Source organism: Phymastichus coffea, unplaced genomic scaffold, assembly GCF_024137745.1.
Source record: "Phymastichus coffea isolate CEN01 unplaced genomic scaffold, Cenicafe_Pcof_1.1 PCOF00005, whole genome shotgun sequence".
Lineage (NCBI taxonomy): Eukaryota > Metazoa > Arthropoda > Insecta > Hymenoptera > Eulophidae > Phymastichus > Phymastichus coffea.
In genome coordinates this window covers 10,986,207-11,002,958 of record NW_026706816.1, presented here as the reverse complement: position 1 = coordinate 11,002,958, position 16,752 = coordinate 10,986,207, and the positions used below count along the sequence as shown (strand labels likewise).

General features: G+C 37.1%; 1 protein-coding gene across 1 annotated transcript in view; it reads right to left on the bottom strand.

Moving 5' to 3' along the window:
- Window positions 1-16,752, bottom strand: part of LOC131667616 (protein unc-79 homolog) — a gene marked incomplete at its 3' end in the record, with an annotated part of 3,688,809 nt that overhangs the window by 617,193 nt on the left and 3,054,864 nt on the right. Inside the window, exons 30-31 of the mRNA XM_058941149.1 lie at window positions 14,696-14,866; window positions 14,531-14,581 (exon numbers count right to left, since the gene is read on the bottom strand). Coding sequence (XP_058797132.1) covers window positions 14,531-14,581; window positions 14,696-14,866 — 222 coding nt within the window. The remainder of the gene's footprint in view (window positions 1-14,530; window positions 14,582-14,695; window positions 14,867-16,752) is intronic.

Sequence of the window (16,752 nt, the reverse complement as noted above, 5' to 3'; positions counted from 1 at the left end):
AGACCTTTCAAACGCACCCACGCGCGACTCTGTACGTTAATTTCTACCAGAGATATAAAACTTTGAAGTTAGACTGATTTTGCCCGTGGGGGGGGGGGGGGGGGGGTAAAAGTGCGTGAGCGGCACTGTATGTATATCTTTTTCTGTGCCAGATTCTTTTTCTTCATCATAATTCCTTCTTTTTGTTCCCAATAGACTACTGGCATAGGTAAACGATACATTTCATTACCGCCCATTGATGATTGCAGATGGCGGAGCTTTCTTCTTCAGTAGATTTTCAGCCTATGGAGCGGTGATGTACCTCGAGGTGACAAGGTCGATGCAGGGTATTGGTGGAGTCACAAGATCAATGTTTATGATCCGCTTGGGTTGGTGCACCTCGCACACTATCTCGCAGTCAGATCTGTAAAAAAGGTACAGTGTATATATATATATATATATATATATATATATATATATATATCACTACGTCTAACGGTGTCTTTTAACTTTCAATATAAAGTTCGAAACCTTAAACTCTTAAAAAAACTCAAATTATGTACACGTAAGCTAGAAATCATTGCACTCTCATGAACTCTCGCCAAAAACAAATATATGGCAAGCTAATGTCTTACTCTACAATTTGCGATATAGCAAGCAACACTTACTTAAAAATGCAAATATAGAAAAATAACAAAATTCGGGAGCTATAAGAACCTCGTAAGCGCCGTGGTGAACAGTTCGTAAGAGTTCCAGTGAAGGTCTGTATCCCAGATCTTCGTACTTCACTCATACATAAATTTGGTGTATGTGTGTGTGTGTGTGTGTGTGTGTGTATGTGTATGTGGTAACTACAGCTGTAAACGTGCCTATAACACTTTGTTAAATCCTCAATAAACATTACTTCATCAGAAAAACACTAAAATGCTTTATTTCCGTATTTCTTAACTTGATTTACAAGACACCAATAAAAAAAAAGAAATATCGATCATCGAATCTACGTAGCCTACCCAATTTAAAAATTTACCTTACTTTTTGAACACACCTCGTATGAATTATAAATCAAAAGTTATACTACATAAAGTATAATATCTGCAATTAATACAGTAAGTTCGGTAAACGAAAAGACTACAGCATTACCTACAGTCAGTGACCTACGAAATTTCATACTTAACAGAAGGAGCGATAATAATTTCAAGCAACAGCTGTAGAGGCGAATGCCCACGCTGGCAGGAAAAGGCACAACACTGTGCTCCTAAAAAATACAATAACTAGGTCACCGGGAATATGAGCTCAAAAGTTACAGAGCAACTGTTATTTATTTGAGTAATGTTTAAATGAACAATAACGGAAAATCAAACAGCAAATCAAATCAAACTTACACGTCAACAAGTCAACAAAAATGGAGAGCTTCGAAACCAATTTCGTAGCGTCTTAGAAGAAAGCGTATTCAAAAAAAGGTGAAAGATACAAAGATCACTAACAGAAACTCAGTAAAAGCAAGTAAACAATACTGAATTAACTTATCAAGAAGATAAAGAAGCCATTCAAAAAATCGTAATAAGAAAGAACCTAAAACAGTGCCGCATCTTTTGACTGAAATACAACATTCAATCTCGAAATTAGTGAACAATAGTCAGATATTGTAGGTTATGTAACAGAACATAACTTAATCCCAAGAACCCCGAGAGACAGCTATTACAAGTTAGAAGATAACCTAATAGATCTTACTCAAAACGGAAATAAAACATATATCCCTAGAAACGACACAATTAAAATTAGTAAGACACTATACACTAACATGGCAGAGGAACCGCTATCAGCAAAACCAAAGAAATTACATACCAAAAGATGTTACAAATTATGTCCCTCAGTACGATGGGAAAAATATGTTAACCACGCTTGTACATAAAAAAATTAAAACAAGTAAGAAATTTGAAAGATGATCTAAATGAAGCAAGCCTCGCAAACTTGCTGAAAGTAAGAATGAAAGGAGAACTAGGCAATGCACTCAACTACGTAAATGTAAACACCATAGATGATTTGATAGCCGGAATCCAAATTCAGATGAATGAATCAGGCATACATAAAACCGCATTCAGTATACTAAGGCAATTAAAATTTAAAGTAAACTCCCTAAGAGTATTTCAAAAAATACTGATAAAGACTCGGAGACTTGTGAGAAAAAGACTTTAGCTACGTATATATAGATGAGATAATTATAGTTTCTAACACAGTTGAAGAACAGAACGAAAGATTTAAACGAGTTGCTAAAAATTTTAGAAAAGCCGGACTAAAACTAGGAACAAGCAAATATAAATTCTTTCAAAGACAAGTTGAATTCCTAGGTCACATTATACGTGAAGAAAGCATTGTAACAGACCCCAAGAAAATGGAAGCAATTGAAAAGTTTCCTACTTTCCAGAACATAAAAATACATCAGAAAATTTTTAGATTTATCGGGCTAATATAGACATTTTATAATTAATTTCTCACAGGAAGCTAGACTTTTAATAGAATTGCGTCAAGAAGATGCAAAATTTATCTGAAAGACAAACAGCATTCAAAGATTACTTGAAAAAGGTATTATGTACAGTCCTATTTTTACAATTCCCATATATAAAAAACCATTTATAATAACCACAGATACATTAAATTTTGTATTAGGATGCATATTCTTCAAGGCGAAATAGAAGAAGACAAACCAATAGCGTTTGCTTCAAGAGTGCTAAAACCAGCAGAAAAACGATATCACACCTATGAGAGAAAAGCATTAGGAATCGTATTCGTAGTAAAAACTTTTAAAATTTATATTTAGGGGAATAAATTTACAATGGTTGACAAACATAAATCATTACTGTCGTTTAAATCAGCTGATAACAACATAAGAGTACCAAAGTGGAAACTAAAATTATTCAATTATGACTATGAGATAATATACTCGTACAATACCAGATAATGTTTCCAAAAGAAAAAAATATCACTCCTAAACGTCATAGTCCGAGAAATTTCTGGAGAATAAAGATTGGAAAATATCATTACGAAAAACTCATTAAAAAAATTAACCGGAAGTACATGAAACCTGCTCACTAATAAATTCATCACATCTGGATCAATTTCGTCAGCAGTAAGAAGCTTTTAGTTACTTAGTTTGTAAAGTTTTAGTTTATAAGTTTATAAGGTTATAGGTATATGGTTCAATACCTACACAGTACACAGTCAATTTAGCGAAAGTTAGACCATAGTCATTCCATAGCTGAGATGCGTACAAACTCAAATTCAAAAACCGCCTAGATCATTTTGTACAGCTGCCGTCCTAGCACTTATGTGAATTGTAGATAGAAACAAAATCCGCCACGCTTTCAAGCTTGAAGATTCTTTGTTCAATGCTGAGGCAGCAACAGTAACAAAATCATCGATGCGCAGTTCAAATTGCAATTGCAAATTGCTTCACTTTCGTTACATTGCCGACTTTTAAGTGTTGAACCACGCGCTCTTAACGTTTAAACTTACGTGCATCTACGAACGCAAAATGTGAGCTGCTCAGCTTATAAAAGAGTATTGTAAGAGGCTGCTGTAGAAAAAATTATGCATTCACCATTAGATGCAGCTACTTCGATGTCAAACAACTTTCTTCCATATTTAGCCCGGTATTAACTGTCGGCAAGCTTTACATGTTTCGTTGAGACAACACTAAATTCTTTCGGCTCTCCTTTTCACAACATTAAACAAAACTTACGTAGCTCTTTCGACATAGTTAACAACACCGAGAATGCACCGAAACCAAAAGTAACGTCTTTGGTTATAAACAGAAAAAACAGCTGTACATGTATTGTTTTTTTTTTAATTTTGATCGATGTTCAAACATTCAATTTCAAATATACAAGATAATATTGAATTCAAATTTCAAACAAACTATGTTGTCAGATAAGTGCAATTCCGTGGAAAATTCTTCATCGCACTCTACACGGACAACAAAATTAAAACAGTATTTGCACTAATTTCGTTTCGATGTGGTTTTATTTTTTTTAATGATAGTTTTCAATTATAATAGTTTTATTAATGTATACGAGGTCTGTCCGGAAAGTATCGGGCCTACGTTTATATCTTCGCGCCATAGTGTTCGTGCGACCTCTACCGGACAGAGACGTCAACAGTAAAACCTCATGAATCTATTGGTTACTTACTGACACCTGCCGAACGTATAGTTCATGCACAGCGCGTCTTTGTTTACAGTGCCTTTTTCGCGTTCGTCGGATTTTGATATTGTCAAAAATGACTGAAAAACAAGATCAACGAATTTGCATGAAATTTTGCTTTCAACTCGGAAAAACGAGTTCGGAAACTATTGAAATGATGCAAAAGGCCTTCGGAAGCGCGTGTATGAGCAAAACACGAATAAAAGAGTGGTATAAACGGTTAAAGGATGGTCGCACTTCTGTCGAGAGTGATTCTCGTTCCGGCCGACCTTCGACGACAAAAACCGCAGATAATATTGAGCGGGTACGACTTGCAATCGAACAAGATCGTCGTATGACTGTTCGAGAACTAAAAGAAGACTTTGGGATACCAAAAACTATCATTTCAGAAATTTTAACCGAAAATTTAGGAATGAAACGCGTGTGTGCGAAATTCATTCCAAAATTGCTCACAGCAGAGCAGAAGAACATTCGCTTAGAAATCGCTCTGGACAATCTGGAAATGGTCAATAATGACGATAATGTGCTTAGAAAAGTTATTACAGATGATGAATCATGGGTTTATGGTTATGATCCTGAAAGAAAACAACAATCTTCACAGAGGAAGCTTTCTGAATCGCCAAGACCAAAAAAAGCACGTCAAAGTCGGAGCAATGTTAAGTCAATGTTGATTGTTTTTTTCGATTGTGAAGGTGTTGTACATCACGAATATGCACCAACAGGTCAGACAATTAATAAAGAATACTACGTTCAAATTTTAAAACGTTTGCCTGATGCAGTAAAAAGAAAACGGCCGCACTTTTGGGAAAGTGGTGACTGGCTTCTCCATCACAATAATGCGCCAGCGCATTCATCCAATCTTCTGCAGCAGTTTTTGAGCAAACACAATATCGCATTGCTTCGACAACCTCCATACAGTTCCAACATAGTCCCTTGTGACTTTTGGCTGTTTCCAAAACTAAAAAAACCACTCAAAAAACACCGATTCGATGACGAACCAAATAAATCATAAGCAAAAGTAAATGATATAGATTACTCTATGTATACATTCGTAAGCCCGCACTCTTGTTCTCGGCACCCTGAATCGTTGTGCCCTGCACGAGAAAACACCGTGCATATACTAAGAAAGAATGTGCTTGACACTCTCATTCGTGTTGCTAACCTAGTACCCTATTCTTTGATGCTTCAGTTTTTTTGTCTTTCATAAGTTTACTTCGCGGAAAGCAATGTCTATCCTGTTAAGCAGATACAAGTGAGATCTTGATCATTACTGTGCTTGAGGTGCATTAAGGCACTTCATGGTGATCACTCCTAGCAACAGCCCGCTGAAAGAAACTGAGAAACGAAGGCCGACAGGACCAACAGAAGAAGCATTAATGTCAATGGCCCAGACACACGAGCGCGTTCCCCGTCAGAACGCTAGCTAGAACATCGGGGTTTGCAGTGGACGAAGCAGCTATCGTAACCATTGTGGCTGATCACCCCGTTCCTGCATTCACGAAAAGAAACGTGACATACCCTTCATGAATCATGGTATCTAGGCATCTCTCCGAAATTGGGGTCGATGTACCTCTAAGCTGGACGCTTTTGGCTTTCAAACTGTTCGAGATACTAGATCCGAAGTGGCACTGCTGCTACGCTGAGTTCAAAGGCTGAAAATGTCAGCGCGCTGGCTACCTCGGTGAGTCAGTGTTGGCGCGTTGAGCATGCCAGCACTATGGCATTCGACGGCTAAGAAGTCTTTTGCTTAGCTAGATTCTGTATGTGAACCTCTCTCGGCTAAAGTTGACCACTTTTTATCATGTATTTCGAGCCGCAGAATGACATTTTAAAACTCTCTCGTTCAAAAGTTACAATTTTTCAATATTCAGCGGTATAATAAAAAAAATAAAATATTTAATCAACAATATAAGCGAGTACATTCTTGTCTATAACGGTAGCCAAAAATCCACCATGACGCTGATTATTATTTTCATTTCGTACATTTGTTAATATCATCAAAGTGAATAATTATATCATCAGATAATCGCAATCAAATAAAATCAATTGAAACTTGTCAAAAATCTATAACTTCATTACTATTGAAGATATCGAGATCAATTTTTTTCTAAATACGTGAGAAATCATGTACTTTGATATTATGTTTAAAAAATAAGAATTGTTTATTCATCAAAAAATTATTTATATTCTTTTAAAACAATTGTATCATTTTTTAAGGCAAAACGCCTGAATTTTGGAAATCTTGATATCATCGTGGTTCTTGGACTTTTTTACATAAGAATATGCAATAAAATTCACCGGAAAATTGTTAAATCACCTGTGAATAGCGGAAAAGCGAAGCGTACTAACCCTTCTCACTGCAACTTTCACCCAATCGTACGGGCTCGCCCTGCGCGGCATCTGTTATTGTACTATTGTTAATCTCCTAGCGTTCCAATTAAGAGAGTTTCCTAAAAAGTTGCAACTCTTTAATAATCATTAAGATAAATAATTTTTGAAATAGAGCATTTTTCCTAAAATCACCCGTTTATGGCCATAGCCGCGCGGTATTGTGCTCGCCGTAACAGTAACGTGATCATCCTTGTGCTATTACGGAAAGCTGCGAACTTCGAGAAAAAGGCTACACTTCAAAGATTTATTGAATATAGTTGAAACTTAATAGAAATCTTCCTTAATTGTTAGCGACAAAATGTCTAAAAAGGCCTCGACAAAGTCCTAGTAAAAGTTATTCAAAAATTTCTGAAAAATGTCCTCGAAAATGTCCTCGAAATGTCCTGGTTAAGTCCTCGAAAAAGTTTTAATAAAAATGATCTTTAAAGTGCTCGAAAAAGTCCTCGACAAAGTCCTTGTAAAAGTACTTCAAAAATATCTCGAAAAAGTCCAAGAAAGAGCTCTCAAAAATAGCCTTGTAAAAGTTCTCGAAAAAGTCTTCGAGAAAGCTTTCGTACAAGTACTCGAAAAAGTATTTTATAAGTCCTCGATAGAGTCATCTAAAATATCCCCGTAAAAGATCTCGAAAAAGTCCTCAAGAAGTACTCGTAAAAGTCGTCCAAAAAGTTCTCTAAAATGTCACCATTTAAATCCTCAAAATTCCTGAAAAATTCCTCGAAAATGTTTTAGAAAAACTCTAAAAAAATCCTTTAAAATGTCCTCGTAAAGTCTTCAAAAATATCTTATAAAAAGACCTCGAAAAAGTCCTCGAAAAAGTACTCGCAAAAGTTCTCGCAAAAGACCTCAAAAAAGTCCTCGTAAAAGTCCACAAAAATGTCCCCGTAAAAGACTTCGGAAAAGTTCCTTCAGGAATATTTTCCCTTGTTTTAAACTCCAAGCGTACTCGCTCTGCAGAGTTCTTCAATGTCTCATTTTATTTAGAGCAATCAATGACAATGAGACTGGTCGAATTTTGCTTCTTGTTAACTCACAATACGATTGTTGATGATACTTGTTTTATATTTTGGATTACAAGTAGCAACTGGAATGAAATCTTCTCTGGTGTCAGAAATTCACTTAGAACTAATCTCATAATTCATCAGAGGGCGACTCCTTATGGATCATTTTGTCCCTCCTTTTAAAAAATGACGTAATGGGAAAGAGTGCCCTGAACGCTTCGAACAAGGGTATAAAGACCAGTGCACCGGCTTATTCAAGCCATTATTTCGAGCAGATCAATCAGCTTCGGATCTCACTGAAGTCTTCTAGCTTTCTATCAGGGATAAAACTACAACTACTAGTGCTTGCTGCCAAACTGAGAGAGTTTTTAGAGCCATTTCCAGTGGCTTTTCCAGAGGCTTTCCAGAAACTTTTCCTGAGGACTTTCCGGGGAAATCGCTTGTTTACCAGGATCTGTTATTAAGACGAGATAGTTTCCAATTGCTTTTCTTGAGACTTTTCCAAGTGATTTTCCAAAGACTTTTCCAGTGAAATAATTAAGTGATCAGTGGTAGTATTCTCACTCCTATTTTTAAGTCTGTAATTTCTCAACCTAACCATTTAAAATGTGTTTTACTTTTTCTCTTATTTTCACCAAGATTAAATCTAATAATAAGAACGATATATCAGACAGTCTTGATCGTGTATACTGATAATAGTGCACATAATTATTTTTGCATGTAAACTTTTCTGCATAATAACATACGTGAAAATTGATGTATGGTAACACTGTGTCATACTATACTGCGGAAAATAGCGCAAAATTGTTATGGATACAGTCGTCGACTTGCCTTAAAAATTCATAGTAAAAAAATAGAGCAAAAGAATCACTGAGAAATTAATGAAAAAACCAAATAAGTAAATAAATGAATAAAACTCACCAACTTGACGGTAAATGTGTGCATGACATCTTAATCGTTTCTGCCGAATGTATCGATGCCTCTTCATTAGGTCCGCTTTCCGGTATCATTAGAGCATTGAAAATATACTGTTCCAATGCGTTGAACTTGTCGTCCTCCGGGAAGTCCTCTCGTAAAGCTTTAATAGCACCGTTGAGGACATCCTGCCACAACCGAGCTTCCGGCGAAAAAATGTCGTACAAGAACTTATCAGAATCAGGTTAATCGTATTTATGATCATCTACTCGTGATTCTTATTATCTGAAAAGTATACTGATGCAATGAGGCTAACTGATGGAATTTTAAGTCATTTTCCTAAACTAAGTGCTTATCGATCATTGGCCCCCTAGATTATGCAAGATTATACATCAGCACTAAATTTGGCGCCCGCATAAGTGGATTATAATTAGTACTGGGAGTAGCTAAGTCAAAGGAAAATGAAATTTTGTTTATTAATAAAAATAAATCTTATTTTACAAGTCATTTATTAAAAGAATACTTATAGAAATCTTTCGATAATTTCATCGCTCTCTTCTCAATCCATGCAACAACCATTTATGTAAAACTTTTTCATAAGGTCGACGTTTTGATGGTGGTTACGTAATTACCGTTATGATTAGAGAATGAATGTCCTCGCTCTTGGCATGACGAATTGTTGCTGGAATCTTCGTGCGAGCAGATAAGTTGCATCAGTTAGATCCAGCATGACATTAGTATCGGTGAAGCGAGCCCGATAAAGCAATGATATGATTCCGTTTCTCCAACAATCGAGAACGAGATACACGATTAAGTGCGCAACATGTTATAGGCAAGTATAGTCCGCAAATCGATCAGTGAGTGGTCCAGCCCGGTAGTCATGATGCATAAGCTAGATAGCTTGTACAGGTTTTGTATTAACTACTGAAAGTTAAATGCAATGTCACGCACCGGCACATATTCATTGCCTTACATGGAAGTAATTTTGCTCAAGTGGCAGAACGTAAGATACATTACGGTTCTCGATTGCTCAGGTACATTTTTGCAGATTCCTTTGACCCAGTAATCGATCTTGATCACAGGATTCATTGTTCCAGGCATAGAATTGTTTGAGTTCGTCAGGATACCATATGGACTCGCAGGTGGATCTGCTACCTTGCAGGAAATGGAGCCTTATGCGTTTGCGTATTTAGACGACCTGATTGTCATGCGATTCTTTAATTAGAATGATTTGCCCGAAGAATCTGTGCACAATTTATTTACAAAGAGAAGTTCGGAAGGCAGGTAGCTTCCGGAAACGCAAAGTGGACCACTCTGCAATCGTGTACGACACATGAAATGAGGTGAGGTAGCTTAACAAAGAGTAGTCACGCGTTCGTTGAACTCACTTTATTATAAAAAAAATAATTTACAAAGATGTTAGACGCAGCGATGAATCATCATTATAAATGCTATTTTATCCTAATCGCATCCGCGTTAAGATCCAAGGATTCAGCGAAATGAACGCCTGAAATCCTCCAGGGTAAACAAAGAAAAGGGCTAAAGAGAAAAGGATTTCTGTCTGATTCTGAAAGGTACTTAGGCGGATGAACGCCGAGCATTGCTATTCACGACGCGACTTGCCGACGACATTTGACACGAGACTGAAAGAGAGAGAGAGAGAGAGAGAGAGAGAGAGAGAGAGAGAGAGAGAGAGAGAGAGAGGAACTGGACTAGCCTGAACACTTGCTGTACGCTGGAAACTTAGAAACCACAGGTGTTCGTCCTCTCGTTAATTGCTTTTCACTAACAAAGGGGTTCCTTGCCTTGTGTTAGCCCCTGCTTTTACTTCACTAATAACTCCTGTGATAGTTCACGTTATACTGCCTGAGTTCTCTCTTCGCGCCAAGATCCCTACCTCTCATCCAAGGCGCACCTCAACGTCGATCAGCGACATTAACTTTTCTTAACGTCTCCGTGGTCGCTCTATCTCTCTCTCCCTGTCACTCCTCCTCTCCTGCATCCCCGACAGTCCTTACATCGCCATACGACCTTTGTTCCTTCTGCAGCTGTTGGCTAAACCTCGAAACAAAAACCAAAGCCGGACATAAGCATACCAATTACAACTCCCGCTCAAGAGTGGTTGCAAGTGCAGATCGCAAACAGAAGAGGGAAGAGGAAGGAGAGATTATAACGAAGCCGGCTGATGAAAATCCAGGCTCTCATCACATGATTATCGAGACCGAGACGTTTGCATGTTAAATGGCTTAGAGTAATCCTAGATAGGATTTAAAAAGCTGTTCTAGCTATAAATCACAAAAAATCGCAGATATGCATGTCTGTGGTACGCTACCTCGGTGTGTTAGTTAATCGTAAAGGCTTTCTTCCCGATCCTAAAAGAACTCGTTCTATTCTTGAATACCTTACGCCAAAAAATTTCAAGCAACATAGGTTCCTTGAAATGTCTGCATGGTTAGAAGGTTTTTAGGCGACTACGTAACAACTTGTGAACCTCTTACTACGTTCACGTATAAGGACTTAGTCCTTATATGTGAGTCCTTGAGTAGGAGACGACGTCGAGGCGCTCACCAGAGTTGATGCCTGAGAGACGGACGAGCTGACCAACCAGTTCTGTTCCTGATCACCAACGGATCGGTCATCTCTACTTCCGGCTCTCGACACGGCGGTGATAGTGAGTTCTCGGCGTGTCTATCACTGGGGTGTGCAGCGCTTGCCCCCTCTTCTCCCCTGAGATCTGGTCGAACAACCAGCGAACGCTCCAGCATCTGCTTCACAACGATTCCTCCGGCAACTGTCCCTGCTCATCTTCGTGACAGCCCTGGCGCCTGATCACCTGATGTGACAGTGACTTGTCTGGTTGCTCGTGTCAAGCAGCGCTGTCGTCCCCAGGTTGGAAGCCTCTCAGTCTGGCGAGGAGATCGCGGTTGGCGTTCGCATCTGGGTGATTCTCATGGGAGAGCCCTTCTGTCATCTCCGTGTGGTCTCGCGAATTCGAGAAAGTGTTTTCATTTATTTAATTATACTCTCTTCATTGTATAAAAGTAAAGGTGAATAAATCTGGGTATTCTGTACGACGGTGACATCTCTCATATCAGCGACCCTATCACTCCTCGATCAAATCGGCATTTCCTAGCGAGCGTGATTTCTTTAGAAGAAACCGATCGACTAAAAATAACCTCGCGAACAAGCCTAATGTATACTGTCGATTTTCTCGCTCCCGCCGTGTGCTCGTCGAATGCGCGCGCAGACCGCGCCCTCTTCATCTCTCTCACTCCCTCGCATATTTCTTTCTCTCCTCGCCACATTACTCTGTCGGCCGCTTCTGGCTCCAACAATCCGCTCATTCGCCACACCATAAACAAAGAAAGATCGGTATGAGAGAGCGACACACTCTCAGCTCAAACGTAGCAAATGGAGTGAGGGAGAGGCAACGGAAAAGACCGGCGAACCGGAATTCTCTGTTACACTGTTATCTTATATTGATCGTTTCTACATTTCTGACTTCTGTTTTGGCTACCGTATCTTTACTGCATTTTTTCTTTCATGGTATTCATCTGCTTGTTTACTTATCTTTTTCTTGCTTTCTTTTTAACTATGTCTTCCACTATTCTTTTTTTCGAAATTTTTAATGTTTTAGTATATTAAATAATATATTTTTTGTTTATAGCCGTCCGCTTTCATGACCAATAAGATTATGGACATCAAACTAAGCTATAAATTACGAAACATCACCAAATTTGTAAGTTAACTTATTTTGCAGATTATAGTAATCTAAGTTGAATTAGTTTGTAAGATAAATTAAAAATGAATGTTTTTAATTTGCAGAGCTAACTCTTAAGTGGAGATGCTGTGCGAGATGCACCAACCAAGGTTGAGGCAAATGATAATTAATGTCGATCTGATGATATCAGCATTGTTTCACCTCACAACAGCATTCCTACATCAATATGCAATGGAAATAGCAGTAAATGCTTTCCTGGCTCCTTGAGACGGTTGGACATGTATGCGTTGCGCTACCAAACGTTGTAATAGTAAGCTCTATTAGCAGTCATATCTACCTGTTCAATCAGACAACTCATCCAAAAAGTAATAAGTTTTCGATAATGAATATTTTATTCTTTTATTTGATTATTAATTTAACTTAAAGTAATCATTTTCAAACAAGTATCGTGAGGCGGCTAGTTAAAGAATTTGAAAAAGTCACCGATAGATATTTGTACAATTTGTTTATTTCTGTAAATTTGTGTTCCGTGACGTAAACTAGTCTTAAATGAATTTTCGGCTGCATTACTAGTTTTAAGACATATTCAAGCTGGTCTGTTGCAACAAATACTAACGCTTTCCTCTGGAAAATTAATAATATACGAAGGTGGATGAATAAGTCCTTAGAAAATCCAACAGATGGCGCTCAAAGCATTCCACATTATATTGCACTAGCAAGCGTCACTATTAGATAGAGTGTTGCAGAAGTTTCAGCCAGATTATCGAGTAGTTTCGTTTTTATCGTCAATCAAAACGATTAATTTTTGTTTTTTGTTAACAATGGAAAAAGGGGATTTCTGAGCGGTGATAAAGTCTTTCTATTTAAAAGTACAACAACAAAAGATGAACCTCGTTCAGGACGCCCCGTAGAAGTGAGTACGCCCGAAATAGTCAACAAAATCCACGATATGGTGTTGAGTGATAGAAGATTAAAATTACGAGAATTAGTTGAGGACACAGGGGTATCAAAGGATACAATCATTTGAATTTTGCATGAAAAATTGGGGATGAAAAAATTATCAGCAAAAGGGGTGCCGCGTTTGCTCACTGTTGAAAACAAACGAACCCGCGTGGTCATCTCTGAGACTCTTTTGGCACGCATACGTCGTAATCCGAAAGACTTTTGGCGTCTACTCATAACTGTAGACGAAACATGGGTACACCACTACACTCCTGAAACCAAAGAACAGTCCAAACAATGGATTACCGCAAGAGAACCAGCCCCAAAGAAAAAAAACAGTAAAGTTAGCTGGCAAGATTATGGCTACGGTTTTCTGGGATGCGTATGGAATCATCTACATCGACTACTTGGAAAAGGGTCAGACGATCACTTGGCGATATTATGCGGCATTATTAGGTTAGCTGAAAGAAAAAATCAGAGAAAAACGTCCTCACTTGAACAAAAACAATGCCTCTTTCTTCAAGACAAGGCTCAAGTTCACACGTGTGCAGTTTCGATGGCAAAAATTAATGATTTAAAATTCGAATTAATTGACCATCCTCCATATTCGCCTGATTTGGCTTCCAGTGACTTTTTCTAATTTCCTAACCTCAAAAAGTGACTTGCCGGATAACGATTCACGTCGAATGAAGAATTCATCGCCGAAACAAATGTCTATTTTGAGGATTTTCAGAAATCATATTTTTCTGATGGCTTAAAAAAACTGGAAGGCCGTTTAATAATGTATCGACCTTCAAGGAGATTAGGTTGAAAAATAAAAAAAAATTACTTACACAAAACTTTTTTTTCCTTCTTTCTGTGAAGACTTGTTAATCCTTCCTTAACAAGTGATTTCGCACTTGATTGTAAGAGTATTAATATTGCATAACTTGAACATAGATATATTTAAATCAGGTTTATCTGATATGGAATATGATTATTATAATATTTCGCAAACTTAACTTGAATTTTTAGTTTACTAATAATTGTTTCACTAAATGATAGTAAGAAAGCCGTCTTAATGTACCCTACTGGTCAACGTATTAAACAAATTAATGTTTATGTTATAATACTTTGAAAAATGCGTGCATAGTATAAAATACTATTTATTTAAAGTGATCAATCTACTTGCATGACGTGACAAATTTATTTCACAAAATTCTGTACTTTATTTAAAGTTAATACTAGTAATTATATTTTTATGATATTTTATATTTTTTATATTTGACATTCAGCGTTATATAAAAATTTATAACTTGAACGTTAAGACGATGGAAAAAATATTCGTACATTGAAAATTATATAATATGGAACTTTTTAATGCCTACATGTCTACAAAGTTTTACCTTTCTTGAAAAGTATGCGATGGTGGAAAGGATAGGGTACCATCAAATGATCTGAAAAAATAACATATTTATTGAAAACAAAAATATCATATTAATTCATAATGCTGTCCATAATAATAGATGAGAAATTGTCTTAATTGCTAAGAGATTATAATGTCTCTATACCTGACGATCCTGCCGATTGTTGTGAATCACTTGTTATAATAACTAATTCATCTTTATTAGGCCCCACCGGTAACAATCTCTCAAATAAAGGTAACTGAAGTCTAGAAGTATTCAATGACTCTTCTGTTCGACTAATACTACTTATATCACTCTTTTGTTCAATACAATTAGCTGAAAAACATAAGATATTATTATTCGCTAAATATAGTAATACTTTGAATGTTTATCTCGCATAAAATAGATTCTAGTATAAAACAGTAAATTCTTCATTATTATGTAACCGTATTATTTTTATATGACCATCACTTATCTAACTTTTGTTTTACATGAATGGACATAAGAAAGAAATTCGCCAATGGTATTAATGTCTTAACTCAATCAGCGTTTGATCACTGAGGTATGCAGATTTACAAAAACTGCACTCTACCCGAAAAGCTAAAGTATTAGCCAATCAGTGAAGAGACAGTTAAAATCAAAATTTAATTTAGTAAACTCGAAAGAAAAGGAAAACAACTGCCGAAATGGCCACCTAGTCAGGAGATAAAAAGACCACTCTTAATAAAAACAACGAAAACTGGAAAATTGTAAGCGGCAAAAAAATAAAGAAACAGCCCAAAACACCAAACTCAAAATAAAAAGAACAATCCCAATTATCGGACAACTGGCTAAGTAACGCAAGTAACTATTACAAAATACTACAAGAATATAAAGAAAATAAATAAAATATATCATAGTGAAGAAGAAAACAATGAAGTAAATAACTTGAAAAGTAAATCTCATCTGATTTTCGTTTACGATGTAAAAAATCTACTAAATACAATAGCTAATGAAAATTATATCTTGAAATTGATAAGACAAAACGAAATTAAATTCAACCGACAACTTCAAAAAAGTATTTGCCAATTATTACTGTATTGAAAGAAATATGTAATTTTACACTTACCAGAACAAATACATATAACTTTCATTCTTAGGAAAGATACGTACCTGCCCACCTCTTAAACTTAATAACAAACATATACTACAAAGCAGTCATGTGGAATACTTAGCAATTTATTTAGACCAGAGGCTTACATAGCAAGAGCTTATATTTAGAAAATATAAAGAACTAGGACTTAAATGGTGAAAAATGTATCGGCTCATTGGAAAAAATCAGAGCTTACAATCAGGACTTATGGCATTCAACTGTGAGGTGCCGTACAAACTCTGATAACAGTAAGTAGAGCAGAAGAGAAATCAAAGAGGCAAACACTGGTGTATATTCTTTCTTTACTATATTTTCACAATATTTTTATTTAATATTTTTTACATAAGAAAAAGATGACAGGCATAAAAAAACCACGCTGTTTAAGGGAAAAAACCTTGTCGCAAAGTATTCGTTTGAATTATGAGTCGCATTCAACTCGACGCTCAGAAATTAATAAAAATAAATTAATACTAAACTAATAAACTATCCGCCGAGCCACTTTTATGGAAAACAATCCGGCCGTTCAAACTCCCCAAACAGGGCGTACGTTTATTGTTCCCGACATGTCGTTAGCCCGTTAGCCGCTGCGTCATCTATTCCCTCAGATTCCCCACGCTCCCAATCCTCGCCCGTTTTCTCGACGGTCCAAGGCTTGGCCCTGGACCTCACCGCTCCCATTGGAGGTGATTCTCAATACCTAAAATCGTAGGTTTTCTCGAGAGGTCTATGGCCTTCAAGGAGTTGCCTCCTTGAAACCGAAAATAGGACATAATGGCCACGACACAGTTTCCAGCGTGTGCACGTCTATATGGGGCGAGAGACGGCGAGAAGTGTCCTGTTTTTGCGTATATGTAAGCACGTCGCTCTCTTTTAAAGCGTCCTAATACTGACTACCTATGCTTATATTTACGACCGCTGCCATCCGCTACAATATTTGGTTTTTCCCCAGAAACGGCTGTGCCCCCAACGTAGGCACGTGGCGTCTTTTCCCAAATAAGGGGCCCTAAATTAGAGGTTGGGACGCTCGGCGCACTATAGCTGTCCACCGGCTTAAATTCCCAAAAAACTCAAACATGGGAATCCTAGAAAG